Below are 25,588 nucleotides of genomic sequence, written 5' to 3' on the forward strand. Positions count from 1 at the left end.
GGAGAGTGATTTTGAAAAAGGGAGGAGCGGCAGGTATATTCAGCATCTAAAATATTCCCCTTCTGCTGTAGAAATAAGGCAGAAATGTGTCCAGATGTGAGAATCGGGATGCCTTCAGGCCCATCAGCCCTATATGTTTAGCTGATCACAGGGATTTTTTTAATATGGAAGAACGTCATCCTGCACTGATAGAATTTATAAGAAGTTCTGCAAATAAACCATAGCATTTCACTGATTATATGGGGGGAGGACTTTGGAAGAATCATAGAATCACAGAATTGTTTCATTTGGAAGTGTCTTTTAAAGGTGATCTAGTCCAGCCCTCACTGCAATCAGCTAAGATAGCTTCAACTAGACCAGGTTACTTGGAAACCTGTCCGACCTGACCTTGGATGTTTCCAGGGATGAGACATCTACAGCCTTCCAGGGGACCCGTTCCTTTCATCACCTTCTTCGTAAAAAATTTCTGCCTTATACCTAGTCTTAATCTACCCTCTTTCTGTCACAACAGACCCTGCTAAAAAGTTTGTTGTCGTCATGCTTATAAACCATCTAAGTACTGCAAGGCTGCTATAAAGTCTCCCTGAACCCTTCTCTTCTACATGCTGAAAACTCCAACTCTCTGTCTTTCTTCTATCCCTCTGATCATTTTTGTGGCGCTCTTCCGGACCTGCTCTGACAGGTCCATGTCTGTGCTGAGGACTCCAGAACCGGACACAGCACTCCAGGTGGACTCTTACCAGAGTGGAGTAGAAGGGCAGAATCACCTCCCTCGACTTGCTGGCCATGCTTCCTTTGATGCAGCCCAGGATATGATTGTCTTTCTGGCCTTCAAGTGCACATTACTGGCTTATGTCCAGCTTTTTATCCACCAGTAACCCCAAGTTCTTCTCAGCACAGCATCTCTCAACCATTTCGTCCCCCAGCCTGTATTGATGCTGGGAGTTACCCCAACCTATGTGCAGGATCTTGCACTTGGCCTTTTTGAAATTCATGAGGCTCACATGGCCCCTCTTCTCAAGCCTGTCCAGGTCTCTCAGATGTCATCGTGTCCCCCAGATGTGTCGCTGCACCACTCATCTTACTATCATCTGCAAATTTGCTGAGAGTGCACTCAATCCCACTGCCTATGCCATTGATGAAGACATTAAACAGCACAGGTCCCAAGATGTGACCCTGAGGGACATATTTTTGTTATCGATGTAAATCATGCACAATGTAAACAGCTTATTCTTCTGACTGCTGGGGACTAAGCATCTTGGCAGAAACCATGAAAGCAATTCAAAATGCCTCCTTGTTTTCTAACTACTATCTCATGCAGGGAAATAAGCAAATTAAAGCTTATTCTCTAAAATTAGTGAGTGATGTGAGAAGGTATGTCCAATGCCTCCGATTTTAGATTTGCTGGAAGCCTTGTTTTAACTGCTGCTTTTTTTTTTCTTTCTTTTTTTCCGTGGGAGAGTTCAATTCACACGTTTATGGTTTTCCAGAAGCAGCAGAAGTGATAAACCCATATGCACACAGGCAGCTCCCAGCAGCAGCACTTGTCTTTTAATCACTGACAGAGCATCTTATTAGTGCACGGCCTGAAGGTGAGGGTTTCTTCCTTCTCTAAGCAGTCTCATTTGGAATTTCTTGGCTTTTACTGCCAGCCAAACTACCTGCTCTGTACCCTGGGATTCCCTAAATATCTTGGTGCTTCCTGATGGCACCTCTGAACGCTTGGTGAGGTACTGAATCTGCAAGGTGATGTATCAGTAAAGATGACTGGGTCTTAAATGCTAAAGAGATGTTACGTTGTCAAGAATCCAAACAAACTGTGGCACAAAGCAAGATCCTTTCAAATGTGGATTTAAAAATGAATGATTACTTTTTACTTCATATTAAGAGCATATGTGATTGATTGGAAAAAAACCCCAATACAATTGGTGCTGTCATAGTGTTTTAGGCACTAATAGTTCTGATAGATGATTGTTAAGTAGTCAACAAGGACATGTAAGAATATTTTTTTTTCCAGCTATTTCAGACCTTCAGTGTACAAAGAAATTAGCCCTGGACTAGCTAAGTGATACACCTGTATTAAAATATTGTAGATTATGTAGTAGAAAAAGAAAGTTACTCATATTTCCAAAATAAGAAAATGTTTGGGTTTTTTTTTTTTTGCTTATTTTGTTTTACTTCGCACTTTTTGCCTAACAATTAAAAATAATGGGTCAAGTGAAGAAGCAGAAGAGGGGGTGTCACCTGCTGTAAGTTTGATACTCTCAGCTGCGTGTTCTGTTGGTTGGTTTCTTCTATAATGTTTCTGCAAATCTCAATTTTAATTGATGAAACACAGCAGCTCCAACCCTCCGTTCAGGCGGGACAGGAAGGGTAGGAAAGGAGGCGGGGTAGCCCTCTATGTCAAAGAGTGCTTTGAAACTCTCGAACTGGATTACGGTGAGGACGGGATCGAGTGCCTATGGGTTAAAATCAGAGGAGCCCACAAGAAAGGGGACTTTGTGATAGGAGTCTGTTACAGACCACCCAGCCAAGAAGAAGCTGCTGATGAACTCTTCTATAAACAGCTGGGGACAGTCTCTAAATCTCTGCCTCTTGTCCTTGTGGGAGACTTTAACTTTCCAGATGTCTGCTGGGAGTACAATACAGCAGAAAGGAAACAGTCTAGGAGGTTCCTGGAGTGCATCGAAGACAACTTCCTTGCACAACTGGTTAGCGAACCAACAAGGGAGGGTGCCTTCCTAGACCTGCTGTTTGCAAATAGAGAAGGTCTTGTTGGGGATTTGACGGTTGGAGGACGCCTGGGATTAAGTGATCATGAGATGATAGGGTTTTCAGTTCTAGGTGGGATTAAGAAGGGGGTTAGCAAAGCAGTCACATTAAACTTCCAGAGGGCAGACTTTGGCCTGTTCAGAAGGTTGATTAGCAAAGTCCCGTGGGAAACAGTCCTTCAGGGCAAGGGAGCCCATGAGGGTTGGGCGCTCTTGAAAAATGAAATCCTATCAGCTCAAGAGCAGGCCATCCCTGTGTTCCGGAAAAGGAGCCGGCGGGGGGAAAAGCCAGCTTGGTGGAGCAGGGTGATCTCAAGATGCGTCAATAAGAAAAAGAAGCTCTATGTGCTCTGGAGGAAAGGACAGGCATCTTGGGTGGACTACAGGGACGAAGTGAGATCGTGCAGGGAAAAAATCAGGAGGGCCAAGGTCCAACTAGAATTAAAACTCGCTAAGTCTGTGAAAGACAACAAAAAGTCTTTCTACAAGTACATTAACAGGAAAAGGAGGACGAGGGAGAATATCCAGTCTCTAGTGGATGCAGAAGGAATAACAGTGACAGGGGATAAGGACAAGGCTGAGGTACTTAATGCCTTCTTCGCCTCAGTCTTTAATAGCAAAGAAAGTTGTTCCTTCTGTTTACAAATCCAAGAGTTAGAGGGGCAGATTGAGGCTCCCGTGATCCAAGAGGAGGCGGTTAGAGACTTGCTTGCCCAGCTAGACGTCCACAAGTCTATGGGGCCGGATGGGATCCACCCAAGAGTATTGAAGGAACTGGCGGATGTCCTTTCCAAACCCCTATCCATCATCTTCCAGAGGTCCTGGCTGACTGGGGAAGTTCCACTAGACTGGAGGCTGGCTGATGTTGTGCCCATATACAAGAAGGGTTGCAGAGAGGATCCGGGGAACTACAGGCCTGTCAGTCTCACCTCAGTGCCAGGGAAAGTCATGGAACAGGTAATCTTGAGTGCTATCATGAAGCACATGCAAGAGAACCGGGTGATCAGGCCCAGTCAACATGGGTTTACAAAAGGCAGATCTTGCCAAACTAACCTGATCACCTTCTATGACAAAATCACTCAACTACTGGATGGGGGAAAGGCTGTGGATGTAGTCTTCTTGGACTTCAGTAAAGCCTTTGACACAGTTTCTCACAGCATTCTGCTTCAGAAACTGTCAGCCTCTGGCCTGGACAGGAGCACACTCTCCTGGGTTGAAAACTGGTTGGATGGCCGGGCCCAGAGAGTGGTGGTCAATGGAGTTAACTCCAGCTGGAGGCCAGTCACAAGTGGAGTTCCTCAGGGCTCAGTACTGGGTCCAGCTCTGTTCAATGTCTTTATCAATGACCTGGATGAAGGCATTGAGTGCACCCTCAGCAAGTTTGCAGATGACACTAAGCTGGGAGGAAGTGTCGACCTGCTGGAGGGTAGGGAGGCTCTGCAAAGGGATCTGAACAGGCTGGACTGCTGGGCCGAGACCAATGGGATGAGGTTTAACAAGGCCAAATGCCGGGTCCTGCACTTGGGGCACAACAACCCTATGCAGCGCTACAGACTGGGGGAAGAATGGCTGGAGAGCTGCACGGAAGAGAAGGACCTGGGGGTAATGGTTGACAGCCGACTGAACATGAGCCAGCAGTGTGCCCAGGTGGCCAAGAAGGCCAATGGCATCTTGGCTTGTATCAGAAATGGGGTCACCAGCAGGTCCAGGGAGGTTATTCTCCCTCTGTACTCGGCACTGGTGAGACCGCACCTCGAATACTGTGTTCAGTTCTGGGCCCCTCACCACAAGAAGGATGTTGAGGCTCTGGAGCGTGTCCAGAGAAGAGCAACAAAGCTGGTGAGGGGGCTGGAGAACAAGTCTTATGAGGAGCGGCTGAGAGAGCTGGGGTTGTTTAGCCTTGAGAAGAGGAGGCTGAGGGGAGACCTTATTACTCTCTACAACTACCTGAAAGGAGGTTGTGGAGAGGAGGGAGCTGGCCTCTTCTCCCAAGTGACAGGGGACAGGACTAGAGGGAATGGCCTGAAGCTCCGTCAGGGGAGGTTCAGGTTGGATATCAGAAAAAAATTCTTCACAGTAAGAGTCATTGGGTACTGGAACAGGCTGCCCAGGGAGGTGGTCGAGTCGCCTTCCCTGGAGGTGTTTAAGGAACGGGTGGATGAAGTACTTAGGGACATGGTTTAGGGAGTGTTAGGAACGGTTGGACTCGATGATCCAATGGGTCCTTTCCAACCTTGTGTGATTCTGTGATTCTGTGATTCTGATTCTGTGATTCTGTGAGCAGACTTTCTCTCCTTACTGTTACTTTCCCAAATCTCTATGCTTAACCTGTTATAGAAATCATATAGTTGAAAAAGAGAATGGGTCCCTAAACTCACTGCTTTTGTCAGTAGCTATCTGAAGTCCTTGCAAAGGAGTGGAAGTACTATGAACAAAGTCCTAAGGAAATATCACTGGTGATAGACTGAAACTCACAGCGACATTTCTCTTAAAAAGAAAAAAAAAATAAAAAAAGGAAAAGAAAGCATAACTTGGGAATTATCTTGGAAGTCTTCCATTTAGTGCAGTAGAAACTCTCTTTCTTTGTCCATTCTTTCATTTGTTCTTCCACAAATCATTGGGTTTATGCATTTTAAAATGTGTCTATGTTCTGTCCTTACCTTGGCTCTTGGAGATCATGTACAGAGAAGCATGTTTCTCATTTACACTTTATTCCACTTGGAAAAAAAAACAACTTGGCTTGTCCCTTTTTGTAAGGGATGTGTCAGTGCAGCAAAGAACATGGTTAGAGATATGTAATTCCAGCCATCCCTCTGGACCATTGAAGATACCACAAGTGATATCAGCCGTGACGTTGCTTGAGTCCCTGTAGAAAGGTTGTATTTGCTTGCCTTTTCAGGGGAGCTTGTGTATCTAAAGTTCCAAGTTAAAGGCTAGCGCAGTACTTAATGCATTCTGTTTCCATATGGAAGAAATGTATTTTTTTGTTATACAGATATACACAATTGATTTTTTTCATTCTGATTACCCGGTATGACATTTTGTTTAGGTATTAAAGGTATGTATTGAAGGTATGTATTGAATGCCATCTTGTGGTGGTGGTGTATTTTCAAATGAGAAATGTATTTCTACTCTACTGAAAAAAAAAAGTAAAAAATACTGCAGGACAGGAAAAATAAGTCCCCTTTCCTCTGGTCCTTCCTTCTTTCCATATGCTGAAATATATCTGTGAATCATATGTGTGCAGTTTAACTTTCGCCCCTTGTGCCCTAAACAGGAGCAAATGCTTTTGTGAAAAAAAAAGAAAAAATAGGAAAATTAAAAAAACCCAGCAAATTTCATGCCTCTTTTTTTGGCTGCCTGTTTCAAGTCTGCTTGTTTTAACTTTCCTTTTGATAAGGATATAGCTGAAAATCATGTTCTGTAAGGAGTTATGAGCAGCAAGAAAAAAACACCTGTTAATACAAAGGTAGAAGCACTGGGAATTTTGGGGAAAAAAAAAAAAAGCATCCATGTCTATTTATTTATACAAGCATGAGGACCAAAGTCAGTTGTGATGAGTAAAGTACTGAAACATAGACTCATACATAGGCTTACATGGGACTGCTTATATCTATCTAGAGCAATGTAAAAGGTAGAAGCTAAAAGAAATGTAAAAAAGGCACAGGAATTTAAGTCTAAGCATAGGTGATTTGTGTGCATCTCTCCTTAATTTTAAGAACTTGGTGAACTAATTCAGTAGGGATATGAACAAAACATATATGCAGTTTTATGAATGCGCGCCAGGTAATGCCTTTGGGACATAGTGGAAGAAAACTCAAAATCCAGATAAAGATGACAATAAGAGAGTTGTGTGTTTGTAGCTTAAAACATGAAAGTATAGGCAGGAAGTCAAATCTTCGCCCTGTTTGGTATCAGTTTAAGGTCAAGGTAAACAGATTAATTCTTCAGTGTATGTTGGCATGGAAACAAGCATGCACCCATTCTGACACTCTCAGGAAAAAGGAGTTCATGTGGCCTGCAGCAACACTTTTAATATGCTGATGGTTTCATTATTGTGGGAGAAAAAAAGAAAAAATAGAGTTCAAAAAGTTCTTGAAAGACTTGAAGGAAACTGTCAAGAAAAATGGAATGTAGATCAATAAATAGAAAGAGATAAAAATTCCACAATCTTGTAAGCAAGGAAGCACAATCTTACAAGAGCGTGGCCAGTGCTTCACAGTATGTCAGAAGTCAATAAATTAGTTTGCATATCTAGGAAAATTAATTACAGTTAACTTTATGCTGGAGGAATTAAGGCATGATTGAAAGGTGGGAGACATTTTTCTTTTAGTTGCTGAAAAAATCATTCAGTTTTTAATTATTATTTCTTCTTGAAGCTTCTTTCAAAATAAACTTGCTAGACCATTTTTTATTCTATTATTATTTTTTTGCTTTGCTTTGCTTTGGTATGTTCTTCTAATGTCTTTGAGGCAAAGGCACAGTCAGAAGAGAAGATAGCCTCCAGCCATTTAAATACATGTTATCAACAAAAGAATATAAAAGAAACAGTGAGGAGGAATGACAGGGTATCATCTGAAATCCAAGTACAGAAAATTTAGTGAACTTTATCTGTTGGCAGCAATTCTCTCTTATGTACCTCTTTTGCCTTTAGCCATGATGCTGAAGTTTAGAATTAAGTTTGTAGGGTGAGAGGATGCGAGTGTAAGTGTGCATGTCCTCTTCTTTGAAGTTCCCTTCTGGGGAAACCTCCCTGCCTGGAGCTGGACCAGTAGGTGAGCACAAAGAGCGAGGAGGATGTTCAAGCCATAAGAAATAGCACCGCAGCACAGGCGCAGACTTGAGCACAGGCGTACTGTCATGGCTGAGGAGAAAACAGGAGTTTTAATATAGCAAAGAACCCTAAAGCTCTTCAGGTAAATTATAAACAATGACAAAAGGTGTAAGAGGAGAGTTACATAAGTGATCGAGGACCACTGGGGTCTACAGAGCAAATGACTTAGTGCTAAATTAGTGCTTCTAACCCAGAGGTAAAATAATTGCTCTTTGAAAATACAACTTGATCTCAATCAAAGTAACTTCAGAGGCATCACCAGGCATCAGCTGGGGGTAACCAAGTCACTGGTTGATGTTCAGCCTGTTTTCAGCCTTTCTGAATTATCCCTTGCAGTTCAGCATTTGCGTGTAGTATGGCTTGATGCTTATTTGTCTTGCAAAAGAAAGATCTGAAAAACTGTTCTTGGCTTTGCTGAACCAGGGAAGAGTTGTGTTTCCAATGGACTTGGAAATAAGAATACTTGCTGTTTTCACCTCCATGCTTTTTGCTTTAGAAATCAATAGGGTGTTTGTAAGACCTTAAAACAGTCTTTTCATTCTTTTACTTCTTTACAGGTGGTGTAGTAGGGAACACCTTAATATGTGTATTGATCGTGTTTCCTTTGTCAGTCAAATGTGTATTACAGATCGACTTACTCGTTTGAGTAGGCTATAGTTCTGACCCCAGTCCTATGCTTCAGATTACTTTTATAAACGGTTCAATAGTGATATATTTTTCTAGCTCTGTTTATTTTTGCAATTAGCCACTCAAATCAATAGATAATGCAATTTTAATGCAATGTTTACAAAGAGGAAGATCCTCCATTTCTCAGCTACATAGGTGAAGTAAACTCACTTCCAAGCAGCAGTAAAAGCAACCATAATCTTGAGTAAAACCTCATTGCTTTCTTGGAAACATGTTCACCACAGCTGAACCTCTTTACAAAAACTGTTGTGTGTGTGCTATGGTATAGTGCATTCTGCTGGAAAGCAATAGGATGTAGAGGAGTTAGTACTCCCATTAAGGTACTACAGATGATAAGAAAAAAAGATTATTATTATTTTCTTTTTTTTTTTTTTTTCAGTCTGCACTCCTCAGGTGCAGATTAAAAAGGTTAAAAGTTGGATATTTTTACATCTCATTATTCATCAGGATCATTGATAGATTGAAGTTACTCTAGGATCAGTATGTTGTTATCCATGCAATATTAAGCTTTGACTTTCCACAGGACAGCTATAGAAATGTGCTATAACCACGAACAAGTTAGGCAGAGGCTCGAGAGGAAGGAGATAACTGATTTTATGGGAAATTGTTAGATTTCTAACACCGTGAGTAAGTAGTGACATTGATTATGGTTCAGTTGCAAGCAGCTACAGATAAAAGTCTTGATTTGTTTATTGTTGTTAGGTAATGTATGCCATTAGACAAAACTTTTTTTTTTTAGTACTGAAATACATATTGTAATACCAAGACAAATAAAAATCCCTAATAGTTTGCTGCCACTCTAATTTTTATGCCTTTATGGGTTTTGCCAGACATCTACATATCCACATTTTTCATAATCAGCATATATAAGCTTGTTGCTAAAAGAGGAATTCTTTCTGAGCATCAGGATGTACCTATAATCATCCTGCTGTTACCCATCCATAACAACAACGAGCATCACTGCTGAGTGTATGTTAGGAGCTGCATTTAATCACCTCCTGTTTAATTAGATACATTAAGTTTCTGCTTTTTTAAGATATAATGACATACATAGAAGTGTCTAATTTGTTTCCTTTCACCACTTCTAACTGGTTAACAGTGTGATGCCATTCCAAATATACCTTTTAGTGGCTGACATTTTATTTCCCATTAATTGTTTAGTTAAAAGAGACAGAATGGATTCTCTTTTCTCTTTGGTATTGATTCACTATTCAGCTTTTGAATGTCTGGGTGTGAATCTCTGTACTTTAAGGTTCTTGAAGTATTCTTATGTAAATGCTGTGAAAATTAAATAATAACAGAAAAATATTTTTAGATCACTGGATGAACTGCAATGTGAAAAGAGGTCTGTAAGTGAAAATTACTACTTGCATGAGGCATGTGTATATAAAAATATTTTCTGCACTTACATTTAAAAATATTACTTAGAAATCTAGGATTTTTGTTTAAATACATGAGTGGAATAAGTTCAGGACAGTCGACTTTGCTCTTGCATAATGTTTGGACAGACATTATGTGCTGAGGAGCACTCTGTTGGGTGTCCCATCACATATGCATTAACTTTTTATGTTTAAGCGAAAAAGTGCTGTAGACATCCACCTTTATCGAAGAATGAAAATGCACTACAGAAAACAGTACAGAATAGTTAAGAGCATGTCAACCTGTCAGGTTTTGGCCATCTTTCAGACTTGACATGTGTCATTTTTTACCTTCTCTTTTGAAAATGAAAGAGGAAGGAGAACAGGGAATGGATTTATGTGCCTTTGTCTTTGTATGTAAAATCTGCATTGGGAAGAAATGGGGAAAACCCGCTGAATACTTAGAACAGTGCCTCCATGGATAAAAGCCAAAGCTAGATAAGAAGATGCTGTTTTTCTCCAAAAATATGTATTTCCTGTATAACAAGATTTCAGTAAGAAATATCTGACAGTAGTCTTTGTTCTCTTTGCTTCCCAGCCTTCAGTGGTCAACTACAGATTATTTGACTCCTGAAACGAAGAGAAGACTTAGCTAATGTATTTTATCATAGAATTGATTGCATTTGTCTCCTCAGACTGAATTTCTTCTCATGTTTTTCTTATGGATACCCAGCATAGAACAGCAAAAGAATGACGGAGACATTAGCAAGAAGTTCATATAGTTTATCTACTCTAATTGACTTTTATTCATTCCAGACCTTGTCTTTTATAACAGTTGATTCTTTAGGCAGCATAATTTCTGCATTGGGAGGTCATAGAAGGCTGCAAGTGGAAAAACAATCTCACCCCTGTAAAGAAAAAAGAAATAAAAAAAGAGTACACTAAAGTAGGCCACTTCTCTTGTAACTTGAATGTTCTTGCAACTTTTTCTAGCCTCTCAGCTTGTAAATGACACCCATTTAAAACTTTCATAAATTCACACATCTTTTGGAAGGAACATGTAGAACCAAAAGAGTCTAAAGCATACCTTACAAAATACCTCCGAATTTGCATGTATTTTTGTTTACTCTTGCATTTGCAGATAGTTACAAACGCATCATACTATCATTCTGAAGGAGGTCTGCAAATACTGTGTAACACCACCACCTATATGAAAATATACCATCCCATCTCACTTTGCTCAATAGTAGCTAATTAATTCTAATACATCACTCATGTTGTGGCAAAAAACTGGAATCAGTTTTCTTTACCAAGCATTTCAGTGTATTGCAGAAGAGCAGAGATTTTGTTAGTGGTAGATGGTAAGAAAAAGTCATCCTTCTTGATTCTTTTCAGTTACTCAGTCATTTTAATAATTATTTTTCTTCTTTTTATTATAGTTTATATTATTTGAGACATTTGGATTACAGAAGGTTGTCTACAGTAATGATTGCAAATGTCTGCATAAAATTGTATGTGAAAATTTGACTGCCTTTTGGAAAGCTTCAGTCTGTACCTGAGAGTACTCTATATTTCTCCTGCATTATTCATCCAGGGATGGAATGACGGATTAACGGACAACTGGATGAGAATTTCTCCTCCAGCCCATCGAGATTTATTTCTAAAGCTATGTTTTAAAACCTTACGTTCAGTCTCTTAATTTAATACTGCCCCATTTTCCCCTTGGCACTCACCTTTTCTAGCTGAGAAGCTGGTGTTGTTTAGAAGCTAAGGAATATTGTTGTTCTGAGTAGGACTGACCGGGAAAGATAGGCTGGTTTACTCATGTTCTTCTCCAAAACATCCCATACCAGTAGCACAAGAAAATATTCCCTACAATGTACATGATTTCTCCTAGTCATGCCTTGGGGTATGTGTTTTGCTTATTGATACTGGATTTCTTTAATCACAGATGGTATAAAGTAGATAAAAGATGTCTTTCTGTGTTGATACAGCAAGGAGCTGGTGTTCAAGATGAAGTCTTAAAGCAGATTTTTACTGCAAATTTAAATGTTAAGGAAAGCTAGGTGCTAAGGATTAAGTGGAGTGGAGATTGTGTTCTTGGGAAGAAAAAAGTATCTCATTTCACAGCTACAAGGATTCTGGCTGCATTTCCTTTAAAGCCAAGCAAGTACTCAAGCAAATAAATGCATGTTTCTGTGTTAAAGTTCAGAGCTGGACTGAAACAGAAAAATAACCCCACCCTCCTTTATATGTCTTTGGGATTAAAGGAGGATATTATATTTGACCACATGCTGTAAAACATGATGGCTGTTGGGGGCTGCAGCCCATCCTAAACCCATAGTTAGGAATTGGGTTTATCACTAATACTTATAAAATTGATCTTCCTTCTTTTATTCAGCGAGGCAATAGGTTTTTAGCAGGTCTCTTGAACTTTTGTTGAAGTGTTCTTGTTTTGGCACATAAATGCCCTACCGAGAGTTTTTAAAATTAGTAATGTTTTCCAAGCTGCTCCCCCAAGCCTTTTTTCACGTTTTTTAATTTAAACATGATTTTGATTCAGTCATTCCTAATGTGAGAATCATGGTTCAGATCTGCATGATGGCCTTCCTTTCAAAAACATTAGTTCACTTTTGCAGTCAAACTGTATACCCTTAAATAACATATATCAGAAATGCTTATATCAAGGGAATTTTGTTCTATTTCAGCCATGTCCCACTGAGCTGATAACTCTGAATTGTAGGTATTCATCAAAAGAACATAAATACCTAAGTACTGCTTGTGATAAAATACTAACTTGATGTGGATGGGGAGATACATAAGACTTCTCCTGGCAAGTGTATTTAAGTAGCAATTTGGGATCATTCTTCAAATTATTATTTAAAATATACTTTTAGCTACCATCATTGTTTAATCTTGCAAATGGTAAGGTTATAGAAGTGATTAGTATGTGCACTGGCTTCCATACAAAATGTTATTGCCCTTAATCAATTATAGTCCAATATGACTGTAGCTGCTAGTTGTTAGCAAAGCAAACTTTCTGTTATGAAACAAGGAATTTTTTATAATCCAAGCTGGTTTATGCTCTGTTTCAGTCTGGACAGAAAATGAAGCCAAATTCAGGCTGCGATTAATACCGTCTTAGAGACACAGAAATCTGTCCAAGATATTTTTTGTTAGATTGTCTTTATGTATGCCATGTGGCTTTTATTCATGACCCTATTTTAGGTGCTTATGAATGTACATGAATAAAAGACTTGCTACATTATTAATATTTCCCATTGTATCACTGCTAATTACTGGTTAAGTGCTAATATTTGAAAGAGCATTGATTTACATTTACTTTTGCCTCAATTTATTCAAAAGTTGTGTTTCCCTTATTTACAAAGTGATATTCACATCTTCATATCTTTTAAAAAGAAAAAATGAGGCAGGAACTATAGCTAAAAGTTTTGCTTTTACACCCTGACATCCTTACTGCACTCTCAGTGATTCTTCAATCAGCAAGAATCATACCTGGTTTTTACCTGCATGACATCAAGTCCTATTTAAAAAAAAAAATATTTTTTAAAGTACATGTGTTTAGATATCTTCCAGAGAACAGACCCTAGCTCCGAAGAATCAATAATGGTGTTGTCTGACTGTTGTAGACTATTAAGGAAATTTTTTGTCTGAAGACTTTGGGAAGTATTTGAATGGACTTCTGAGCATTTGCTGCTTTCATAGAGAATCTATAGCACTGGCAGGCTTAGCTATTGCTGTGTTTTATTTTGAAGCTTTGTTAGTAAAGTCGCTGCAAGTTTGTAGTGTAACAGCTAAAGCCTCCTGTTCCTCAGTATCTTACTTGGCCAGTTTGCACACAGAAAATTCTGCCAACTTTTCCTCTTCTTATTTAATGTTTAAAAATTGTGGTTTTATTGGGGGGGGGGAGTTAGGCCCAAATAACTAAACGTATTCTGAACATACTGGGGATGTATTAGCAATTTCTCTTTAATTCATAGAGTATCTAACCATGTGTTGCTGGGTTTTCTGCCATTTGAATATGAACTTTTCTACAATGTTTTTTGGCCAGCTTAGGAGTTAGAAAAGTTTGGTGGTATGGATGGGGAATCTTGAGTAACTCTTTTTTGTTCTCTTACACCAGCATTTGTCAAAAAAAAAAAAAAAAAGGTATACTGTAAGAAGGTAGTCAAACTCACCTAATTCAACGTGCAGCAAGCCGGGGAAATATTTAGGTATTTTCCAGTTCTTATGTGCAGGTGAAGCCTCCAGATTTTACAGGTCTTGCTGCATAAATACATCCATGATAGGGCCTTTTGCCCTTCTACAGCACTGCAGCTGTTTTCTGGTATCTCATCATTTCACACCTCAATTACTCCAGCGTCATCCCCTCCTGCACTGAGAAATACGGTGCCACCCCCACCATCTCAGTTCAGAAGTCTGCCACAAAGACTTCCATTTCCCAGCTTCGTTATTTTAACTGCATTTCCCTTCTCTCTTGAGTGACTTCTACTCATTAAATTTACACTCCTTCTTTTCAATTTTAAGGCCAATCTTCATGAGTCATTTCCAACCTTTCTATCCACTATTAAAATGTCACTTCTTTCTTTTGATTCCAGTGTTGTAGCCTCTAACCCCCAGAATACCTTTGTGTTGATTCTGTGCTCTCTCTTTCACTCTGTAGAAGTTTCCTATAAAATTCCACAGAGGTAGTGTTATCCTTTCTCCAGTCTCTCCTTGAAAAATCTTTTGTCAACATTCCTATCAATAAAGTTTGATAACCAGCTACTAGTATGCTGCTACTATTATTTGGATGTTTGGGAGCTTTTTTTTGTCCTGTATCAATTGCCATTTGGATTGAAAGGTATCCAAGGCAGACTCCACTCGGTCTGTACTTCCAAAGCACTGAGCTCCTTTTCCGTGACCTGGAGTTCTAAGTACTCGTCATTAATGATATTGGGTTGATTTTTTTTTTTACAGTGCTTGCTTAGACTGCCTGTTCCTCGTCTGGCAATCTCTTTGAGTTTCTCTTGTGGTTGTGTTTTCTGTCTGGCACCAAGGAGAAGATGCAGCTAGTTCAGCCTGCAGCTGTGTTTTTGCTGCCTACTGTGAGGAATGAGTCCTGTTGCGCCCATCTCCAGGGAAATCCACTGTCTCCTTACTTGCTGCTGGCTACAGTTCAAGAGGCTGACTGCTGGCTATATCACTTCTGTGAGCTGGAACTAGAACGATACTCTTCTTTCCTATATTTCAGTATAAAAAAGCAAATTTATAGAGGCTTGAAGGGTCAGGAGTAGGTAGGCAACTTTTGTAGGAGCCCAGGTTCTGCCTGTTTAGATGACTGTAGTAGACTTGTGGTCTTATGCCGCCCTTATCATGTGTGGTGGAAGATTACTCTCTGTTCAGCCCCAACAATTCATTCTTCATTGACTTACTGAACAGAGGTATAGTATAAAATTGCAGATGTTCGTGTAATCTTTAAATAATATCTAGCCTATATGGCTAGCTGTGTTGTCATGCTAGTTTTAATATGCAGCTCTGTGGTTGACAGCGTAGGTGTTTTATCCATAGCTGTGCAATTATTTCTTTCTGAGAGTTGTAGTAGAAAAACTTCATGTTTTATGGGATCTGTTTTAAGTGAATGACCATGGCTACAAATAGATATGTGCAACTTCATTAAAGCTAGCTAAATTGAACAGACTAAGTTGTGAAAGCCCAGCAACTGGAAGTTATGCTGTAAAGCATTCAAATATTTTCATTTATTCCATGACTTGCAGGACAGTAACATTTGCTGTACTTTGGTTTTGAACTGTAAACTTTTCCTAGTCTGCCATATTATTGATTGGCATGTGGGCCTAGCTTTGTCATAGAAACCTTTAGAATGATGGAATCATCTAGGTTGAAAAAGACCTTTAAGGTCAGCAAGTCCAACCATAAATCATGTCAGACTTAAGCTTCTGATGGACAGAAATATATTACTTGGTAGGGAATTCATCTTAGTTGTCATCTGAGTTGCTTTCTAACAATCCTTCCATCTCCATATTGACCACACAGGTAAACCTGAGTGCCTTCATTCACTTCACTACTAAGTTTGAGAGGTGGATAGTGTTTATTTTTTCTTTACTTTGTGTTCTGTTCTTAGATGAAACTAGATTTCACCACATGACTCCATGAGCTAAGGCTCCACTGTTATGTTGTAATACTACAATGCTGAGTTTTGGCAACACTGGTTGATACCCCAAAACTAAGAATTTCCCCATGACAGAGCTTTCTTATTCCAAGTGGTTGAATCCACAGCCTGTGTGTTGTGATACTTACAAATGCTACAGCAACAGGGAGAATTAAAATATCTCCAAATAGGACTCGCATCAAGCAAAAGCTGGATGGGAAGCTGACAAAAATATCCAAGTGAAAATTCTTCTCAGCAAGGTACAATTTAATAAATCCTTCACTTCTCCTGGACCCAGGAAGCTGTATCAGATTGCACTTTACAGCCAAAACCCACTCCTGGGGTTTTGGAAATTGGCAGCTGGTATATACTTTATTTTTCAAGTGTTTCTTTGACAGGAGAAAACCACCTTTTATATAAGACGGGTTAAATATGGGCACTGACCTTGGAAGAGAAACACTGAGCACAAGTTCTTCTTGCAAGTCATGTCTGATTTTGCAATTTATTCTTTCACTTCCTAGTACAAAATGTAAAGACTGTCCTGGCATCAAACCCCAAAAAGTCATTCTTGCAGGGAAGACCTAAATAGTTCATGTCAGCTAGATGCAGATTTGGATTCCTTCAAGCTGGATAAAGGTAGGCAGGTAGCTTAGGGAAGTGCCCTTACCACTGAATTTCTGTTATAAAAAGCCATTGTACTGCCTTTCCTTCCAGCAATGATTTTGAATAAGGTCAGCTGTGAATGAGGTTTTTTGAAGTTGGTGCTGTTAGCACATTAGTCATTTTCTGAGAGTTCTTACTGGGTTAAGCCTTAGATATACAGATCTAGGTTTGGCCTAGGTACATGCAGAAACAGCATTTTAGGTGTCACGGCTGCTTTACTGGAGAAAATATAGGTGCTTACAGCTTTTCAGCCAGCTAAGATGGTGTCTGAGACAAAGCTTTAGATGTCGCTTTTACCTTAGAAATATTCCGTTTCCACCTGAGTCCCAGGGAAGGTGGCTATTCCTCATGTCTCTTTTCAGGTAATTCTTTCCTCAGAGGAATTGGTGGTTGCAGTTCAGCATAGTCATTGTGAGATACCTAATTTTCATTCACTAATTCTCTCCACATCAGTTGAATTATTGGCCTGCTTAAATGACTTTTGGACTGAGAGTTTATATGAGGCAGATGACAGAGCTATGCAAAGCTGTTACACTACCCTATCCTCTCCTGTCTAGAGTGGAATAGCTGCAGTACTTTTGGGCAGAATACAGCATTCAGGTTTGGTTCTTCCTCATATGCCAAAAAAAAGAAAAAATAGCAGACTATTGCTATATTTTTTATAACTAAGAAATAGGAATGATGACAGTTTCCAGTCTATCAGTCTGCATCCAGGAGAAGCCAAGTAATTGTGTTGACAGCATCCATTTTTTTGACTTAGTACAGTAAATACGTACAGCTTCATATGCTGTGTACTCTCAGAAACACTACCGTACATGCCAAAGAAATGAGAAAGGAAAGAGCCAGGTTTAATTCAAATGTGGGTTATGACTTGAAGGGATCTTGTTTCAGTGTCCTAGTGGATGTTGTTTGTGAAAACACAAAAATAGCATTTACAGGCAGCCAATCATCTCTAGTACGGAGGAGCATGGAATGACAAACAGCTTTTGTTTATAGCAAAAAGTGAGTACTGGCTAAGAAACAGTGTTTATAGTAATTGAGCTTTACAAGGAAGTATAACTTAGTGGGAAACACAGGGGGTAGCACTAGCAGCGAAGCAGGTAATAAGGAGAGTTCTGTAGGTATTTCCTGATTAGCGTCTGCTGTTTCAACAGCCAAGGAACACGATTCGCATGTAAATGCTTGTGCTAGGCTTTAACAGACAATCCCTTTAGCATGCCACTCTGCCTTCTGATTTTATTTTGAGTCTCCTTGAGCCCTACTGTGATTTAAAATCAGTGGAGGAGAAAGGAGAGTAACACAAACAACAGACGTCTTAAAGTCCTAGAACAGAGACAGAAAAAGCACCATAGCAAAGGAGAAGGTGCAGTTAAAGTATTTCCTCTTGGTAGTTTTGGTGTCTCTAGTTCTGACTGTATTTTCATTCCTGTATGGGTATACAAGTACAGCTGAGTCCATAGGTGGTAAAGAAGTAGTAATGCAAGAAGATGGCTGCTGCACACATCAGAGGATGGTTTTTTGCATCCTGTAAATGAGCATGACCTATAGCACTAACATACCTACAGAAACAAAGTGACCTACTTCAGGGCAGGTTCACACATCACTTCCCAGCTGCTGCAGTAACTGCTTTTAGTCTGTTGCTGGATAAAATAACCTGATTCTTGTTATTTGAGATTAAAGGTTGCTTCATAATTGAGAAAGCAAACAGTATGCTTGGTATGTCAAGGCAGCTTTGCTTACCGGTGGTAACTTCAGCCACCACAATGCAAATACTGTGTATCCCATGACATTAGGACTGCTTGGTTGTGTACTAAGTGACATCTAGTGCAGAGAAGTATTTCATCTATGCTTTCTGGCATGAGGAACTGTGTCTTTAAGGACTTTGATTTCCAGGATGGAAATCTGTGACAGAAACAGCTGTGAAATTCTTACAATATATAGGCAGCTGAGGATGGCATAGAGACCTTGAAAGAACATTACCTGCTGAGTGTTAACGCAGTACTGCATGGGGCCCTGAGCAAAAAGTAATGGGGAAAAAAATAACTGTGAATGGAGAAGTAAAAATGTATTACATTTCCAGATTCTTACTTCTTAGGAAAGATAATTGGAAGAAATATAAATGCAAAAAAAATTATTCTGGGCTGAGAACTTTGTGCTATGGAAATTTAGCAAACCATCTCAAACTTTCCAATATCTATCGCCTATTTTTATGATGAGACTATCTTCCATAGGTTTCAGCAGACAGGTCCAAAGACTAAAAATCACATTAACACAGAATCTTGTTTTTTTTTCATTATATTTTAAATGTGATTTATTTGCTTGCTAACTTGCCTGGTTTTCTTTTCCAAAGGATTTTGGTACACTCTGTCTCAATATATGTTCACACTGTTTATTTTATTTGCTGGTAATTGTGTTATTTAAAAAAAAAAAAATTTGTTTGACTACTGGGCTCCAGAAGTTTGCGCTTAGGTTAACCTTAGTAAAGAGTTTAGTAAAACTGCTCTGTTACTGAATGTGACTCCTGAAAGCATTACTAGTATTGGGATTAACACCAAGGCTGTCAATGGGAATTACATTTCTTTGTACGAAAATTTGTACTTCAAACCAGTGTTTTCCAGAGGTGTTTAAGGGTCTGTGTACTCCAGGAAATTACATATATTTTAATATGTTAGCAGCAACAAATTTTAAGCATCAAATATTAGTTAGAAACAATAGAGGGAGTTTGTTGCATTTAGTGTATTAAATGGAACAACTGTTTTCTCATCAATGCTATTATTGCATAGATTTTCCTATTAAAAAAATAAGCACAATAACATTTATGCCTGTATTTAAAATATTGGTTTTATGCCCATGTTGCTTCCTCTGTATTTTGAAAATACACTTCCCGTGTTGCACAGACAAGAAAAAGAGGCATCTGTGGGAAGTGAAATAGCTTCATCTGGAGATCTTCTAGAGGAAGACAGATATCCTGGTCTCTAAGCAGAACCTTATAATAAGTCATATATTAAAGTTATCAAGAGGGTTTTGTAAGTTAACAAAACAGAAGCCGCTCTTTAGAGATATCATTTAACATTTACTTTTCCTCCCACAGGAACTTTTTACACCGGAGTGCAAATTCAAGGAGTCTGTTTTTGAAAATTATTATGTAATCTACTCATCCATGCTCTACAGACAACAGGAGTCGGGGAGGGCCTGGTTCTTGGGGCTGAACAAAGAAGGGCAGGTCATGAAAGGGAACAGAGTGAAGAAAACAAAACCAGCAGCTCATTTTCTACCCAAGCCATTGGAAGGTGAGGTTCAGGACATCGCTGGCAGACCATCTTATAAATCTCAGAAGAAGAGGAAATGGTTTCTAAAATACCCTTTGTGGATGTGCATGCCCCGCACAGGGGCATTCCAAATGACAGTCTCCAGGATTCATGAAGCAGTTTTTAGCTTCAGCATAATGATGCTAAAAGGGCATATGTAAAAAAAAATTTCTATGGATTAAGAGGTCATTTTGAAAGAAAAGAAATCTTTTGTCAAATTGCATTGCACTGTTTTTAAAATATTGTCTTGCTAGGGACAAAAGATGTTACAATTCTTGCAGTGAGAAAATAGTCCTTTCATTAAGCAGAATGAAATAATGGGTGTTGTAGGATAATTGGAAGTTATAAAGGAAATGGATGAAATGTCAGCATTTCAAAGTAAAAGCTTTCTAATAGAAAACACAAAGGTCTCTGTAAAATAAATCATACTGTATTACTTAGCCAGTTGATGTAAAGCACATAACTTGTGTTAGTTGGCCTTTTATCCAAGATAGGAGCAAATAAAAGTCATATTAGCCTTACATACTTAAATGATGTCACACTTTCACTGAAAAATACATTCATTTATATCCTAGAACTTTTGGGTTATCCTATGTATTCTGCAGGCCTTTTATAAACCTGTGCTTCTTTTTGCTTCTTGTCCTGATGGCACTCAAAGTGTCACTGGTATTATTGCTACACATAGCCTCAGTCATTCTGAAAATTACCTCATTACATGAAATCTGAAACCCATACCTGAATAAAGTTGTAGCTAGCAGTCCCGTTTCTTTTAACATTTTAACTTAAAATTTTTGATTAAACAATCAGTTTGTTATTTTTTTTACAGTTTCATCATAAGGAAAGGATCTGAATAATCCTACATTTTAACTTTGTATTTGAATTCAGGTTGACGCCTTTGTGCTTCCTGTGTCTTGCAAAAGCTTACAGTAATTTCATTAATTCTTAACAATATTGACACTTTATATGGCAAACCCTTTATATTAAACTGTATGAATTGTAGGGAGTGAAAGCCAGTGTATTTTTAAAAACAACATCAATTCATATAGATTTGGAAATAAGTTACTTTTTTCATTAACATTTAGATGGTCAGACTCCGTCAGAATAGCTCAGACAGGCTTAGAAATAATTTGTTTTACACTGGCCATGAGAATTGTTAAATATGACAGCTCTGCCATATAATTCCTTACATTATAGGTTCATCTCATGCTATTCAACCTAATATTTTTGTAGGTTACGGTATTATTTCATTGAAGTCTTTTAATTAATCAGAATAAAGTCTGAAACACAGTTACAGGGAGGAGCTCTGAATACCTAGATAATAACAAGCCTTACATACTCTGGAGAAGACATTTACTTTCAGAAGCCATAAAAAGGATTTAGATTATGTTATTAGAAATGTTAGAACAAGTATCTGATTAGTTAATGATGCTATGGGGCCCTGTATGTTTATTATGAAACTTCACACCATTGAAGATCAAGGTCAGTACCTTGATACTGCTGCCTCCTGCTCTAATTAGACAAGGGATGAAGGGATTTTGCTCTCTACGGCAGCACACAGCCAGTCCCAAAATCATCATGTGATGGTTTTTTCCTTTCACTGCTTTGACATGTCTTTTAACGTTGCTCTGATATAAATAAATGCTACTGAAGTTAGGTAAAAGTGGAAATATTACCTGATTCAGTGGAATGGAAAATGAAATTGAATTATCCAAGAACATTAATCATTAAGGCAGCTTAACGCTGGAACTGTGTAATTGAACACATGTATTTTCCTCCAAGGATTTAAAGTGGTTAGATAGGGACCGAAGCCCAGGGGCAAAATTTTAATTCCTCTAAGAATTCAGTTAATAGCTCAATTTGGAGTTTTCCACACTTCAACATACAGTGAAGATCAGTGGTTACAGCATGCATTATTGGAAAAGAGGAAGAAAAAAAGCCAAACCTCTTGTGTGTGTACTCTCTGCAGCACTGTTCTGCACATTCCTTCAGTACACTGCTGAAGAGAACATGGGCAAGCTCCTCAGATTTGGGAGACAGATGTACAAATTGAGTCACCTTCCCTGGAGGTGTTTAAGGGACAGGTGGACGAGGTGCTGAGGGGCATGGTTTAGGGAGTGTTAGGAATGGTTGGACTCGATGAGCCAGTGGGTCCCTTCCAACCCAGTGATTCTATGGTTCTATGAAATAATATTTTAGAACTGGACACAGTCCTAGTTTTACAAAGTAGGACTAAAAAAGAACACTTTTGAGTCTAGACAACTGTATTGTACGATCCTATTTGTTAAACACCATCTGTCTTGTCATATTTTACTTCCAAAAACTTATAGAATATTTTTAAGTGGTATATATATACACACGTGTGTGTGTACATATATATACATTTTTGTGTGCCTGCCTCATGCAAAGACAGAACAATAGTTTTTCCACTTCTGAGGTTTCTATAGTTTCCATTAGACAAGCAAGAATACAGTTTCCTAATCTATTTTTAAGTCAGACACAGAAATGAGGAATTTGGAGTTTCAAGCAAAGCTATCAGTTGTGCAAAACTAGTGTCTGTCGACACAGTTTCCCTTGCATGCAAGGGGAACATGGATTATATTACAATATCAGTTATTGTAGAAAATTAAATCCATTAGACACGAGCTCTTAAATGAGATACATTCTTAAAAGCATCTCTCTTTTTCTCTTTTCTCCCTGCAGTTGCCATGTATCGAGAACCATCTTTGCATGATATTGGAGAAACAGTGCCAAAGGCTGGGGTAACTCCAAGTAAAAGCACAAGTGCATCTGCAATAATGAATGGCGGCAAACCAGTTGTTAACAAGAGTAAGACGACATAGCCAGATCCTCACAGGTGTTGTGACTTACTGAGTTCTGAGTACAGTTGAGTGATTTATCCTTGCCAGACTTCCCTTCTGCAGTGTCTGTGGATCAGCTTGCGGCAAGTCACAGACTTGCCCGTTGCTGTCTCTGAACTGAGTTGTTGCAAGCGGATAAAGCTCAACATGTAGCTCCATCCACAACAAGAAGACACCTGGATGAACCAGCTAAACTCAGACCATGGAATGCCCTACCAGATATTGGAATGCCTTTTTAATATCTTTTCTGTGACTGTGACACTTCATGTGAATGACATACTTCACAAGTACACTTGATACCTTGCCTGCTGACAATTGCCCATAATCCCTTTTTGAGTCCAGTTTCAGCAAAATCCATGTGTTTAAGTTCTATTTTGTAGCACACAAATAATCAAGTAATTTCTAGTTAGATGCTGTAGACCTGTGCTATTATGGATTTCTCTTCTTCCCTTTTTTATAAGGCTGCTCGCTCCACTGTCTGTGACCTTTTGCAGGGATTGTGTTTCTCTAAAACTTAAGTGTTGCTGGTGGCTTAGTTTTGAAAGCAATCAGGGAAACAGGAAGCCTTCAAAAATCTATTATTACAAATTATATCTATAAAGAATAGGATTGTTGTCTCTGGCTTACAATATTGACTAAATGTGAATACTCTTTAGAAACAGATACTGTGCTTCTGAGGTTGGTATTATAGTGGAGGGAAGAGTGTCAAACACAACCAACAGGAAGTTTTCTGAGACGAGTGTTTGGCATCCCCCTATAGTTTCTTTTTGTGTGTGTGTTTTATACATATCACAGGCTTACTGGTAATGGTAACATTTGCCTTGCCCAGCGAGCAAGACCCACTCATTTTTGGGAAAGTGGGTCCAAAGAATTTTGTAGGCCTTGTAGGCCTGAATTAAGGCTCATTTTTCATCTACTAAATCTTCATTGTTTGAAAAACAACCACTACCGATAAAAAAAAAAAGACTAACCAGAATTGTGCTACCTAAATCCATTTCAAATATAATCCTTCCTGTTTTTAAGGAACTGAACTCAGTGCCATTGTTGTTTTTGGCTGAATCTCACACCTACTTAGCAAAGCATGGGCAAGGATGTTATTGTGTTCTTTTTTGCAGCACCAATGCAAAGGGTAGTTACAAATTATAGTTTAATATTTCTGGTATTTTAAAACAAAAAAAAAAAAAGGTTTTAAAACTGGACATATTATGAAACTTTATTTTTATTTTTAGGTAAGCATGCGAAATCTGGTCCTATGTATCTCACTGATATCCCAGTACGTACCTCCACCCAGCTTCCTAGGATAATATGCCCACCAAATTGCTAGATTGAAGGTGCCTTGCCTTGATCTCTGTATACTGTACTTTCTCCTACATGAACCTAGAAGAAATCAGAAACATTATAAAATTGAAGCCTTGGATCATATTACCAGAAACACTATCAACACTTTGAGTTTGTCACTTGTGAATGATGAAAGCAATGGTGGAGGGTGGGAGGAGGTTTAGAGAATGCTACAGAGATGCCACTGAAGTGCTGTACACTTAGTCACAGACTTTCAGAAAATTAAAAATAAGGGTACTATCTGTATGCTTAAGAAAGTATTTTTTTTCTCAAAAAGGGCAACAAGGACCAAACTGTACCTCAGTCTGGAAAACTGTGTGGCAGTGCTCTCTTGGCCTCTTGCTGTAACCTTCATATTTAAAAAAAATAAAAATAAAAGGAAATAACCCATTCCTTTTTTTAGCATTGTATTTCTGGCCATTTGTTTTATCACATCTTTTTGCTGAACTCGCTAACAGAGGCTGCTGGTTACTTCAAACTCTCTGCTCAGCTGAACAACTGATTCAGTCTGAATAAAAATCTTCATGCTAGTTTTCAAATGTGTTCTGTTTTCATAAAGCAACATTTAGTGCACTCTTCAAGGAGGCCACTGTAAAGCTGCTAAATTCTAGATGAACTTTTTTTTTTTGAGGCCAGACTTCCTTGTTTATATACGTAATGGGAGAACAGCAAACACTTGCTGTAGGGTCTTTCTAGGGAGGGAATGAGTTAACTGTGAAGCCCACTATCCCTGTAGAGAAAAATGAAATACAAACCTACTCTAATACTGTGATAAGGATGCAAAGAAACTTTGACTTGGACTGTGCCCTTGCCTGCTAGCACTAAATATGTGTGCATGGGAAAAACAATCCTTTATTACAAACTTTGGTGCATCCTTCTTATCCCATCTGGTCCAATGGGACATATGCACCATCCCTGAAAAAAAAACCAACCAAAGCAACTCACATGGTGAACTGGGGGCTTGCTTTGCATCTGGAGGACTCCTGGGAGCAGCAGCCTTGATTTTATATTATCTGCTGGGTCCCAGCGGAGGCCCTAGGCTTTCCTACAATTATAACAGGAGAACTTCACAATATTTTGAGTAAGAATTATCTCATAAGAGAGTTCATGAGGAGGAAATAAATGTGCTCATGCCTCATCCAGCCATCTTTTTACTTTCCTGGTGTAAGAGCTTGGGGAGACACAGGGCTGGAGAGCTGGCTGAGCCATGCAAGAAGGTTCTAGTTCATGGCTTTATGCTACTTAAGTATTGTTTTCAACATTAAAATCTTGATCCTGGGTAATTCTGATCTGCAAACCAGTTTGGGAGGCTATGATTAAGGCCAGGTTTAATTTTTGTAAGCAGTTAGTAAATTCTGGGAACACAGCATTTTTTTTTTCCTGATTTTGTTTCTGTGGGCTAAATCCATACATGTGTTTAATCCAATGAATAGATGTCCTAAAAATTTTTTTTTTGTACAGTCTGTCTAAACGTAGTAAAGAGGTCTTCATTCTTTGTTTCCTCCTTTTAATTTTATCTCTTGTCTCATCTGTTGCATGGGAAGAGAATGGCAAGGAGGAACTGCATGTAGTAGGTTGTGTCTGTCAAAGAACTGTTGATCT

General features: G+C 38.9%; 1 protein-coding gene across 5 annotated transcripts in view; it reads left to right on the top strand.

Moving 5' to 3' along the window:
* The window catches only part of FGF14 (fibroblast growth factor 14), a 402,889-nt gene extending 380,250 nt beyond the window's left edge, over positions 1–22,639 (top strand). For all 5 annotated transcript variants that reach the window (XM_054082912.1, XM_009565109.2, XM_054082930.1 and 2 more), the window contains 2 exons: positions 19,574–19,772; positions 22,491–22,639. In XM_054082912.1, the coding sequence (XP_053938887.1) occupies positions 19,574–19,772; positions 22,491–22,630 (339 nt within the window). In that variant the 3' untranslated portion in view covers positions 22,631–22,639. The remainder of the gene's footprint in view (positions 1–19,573; positions 19,773–22,490) is intronic.
* Positions 22,640–25,588: the final 2,949 nt, after the last annotated feature.

Source organism: Cuculus canorus, chromosome 1 (genome assembly GCF_017976375.1).
Source record: "Cuculus canorus isolate bCucCan1 chromosome 1, bCucCan1.pri, whole genome shotgun sequence".
Taxonomy (NCBI): Eukaryota; Metazoa; Chordata; class Aves; order Cuculiformes; family Cuculidae; genus Cuculus; species Cuculus canorus.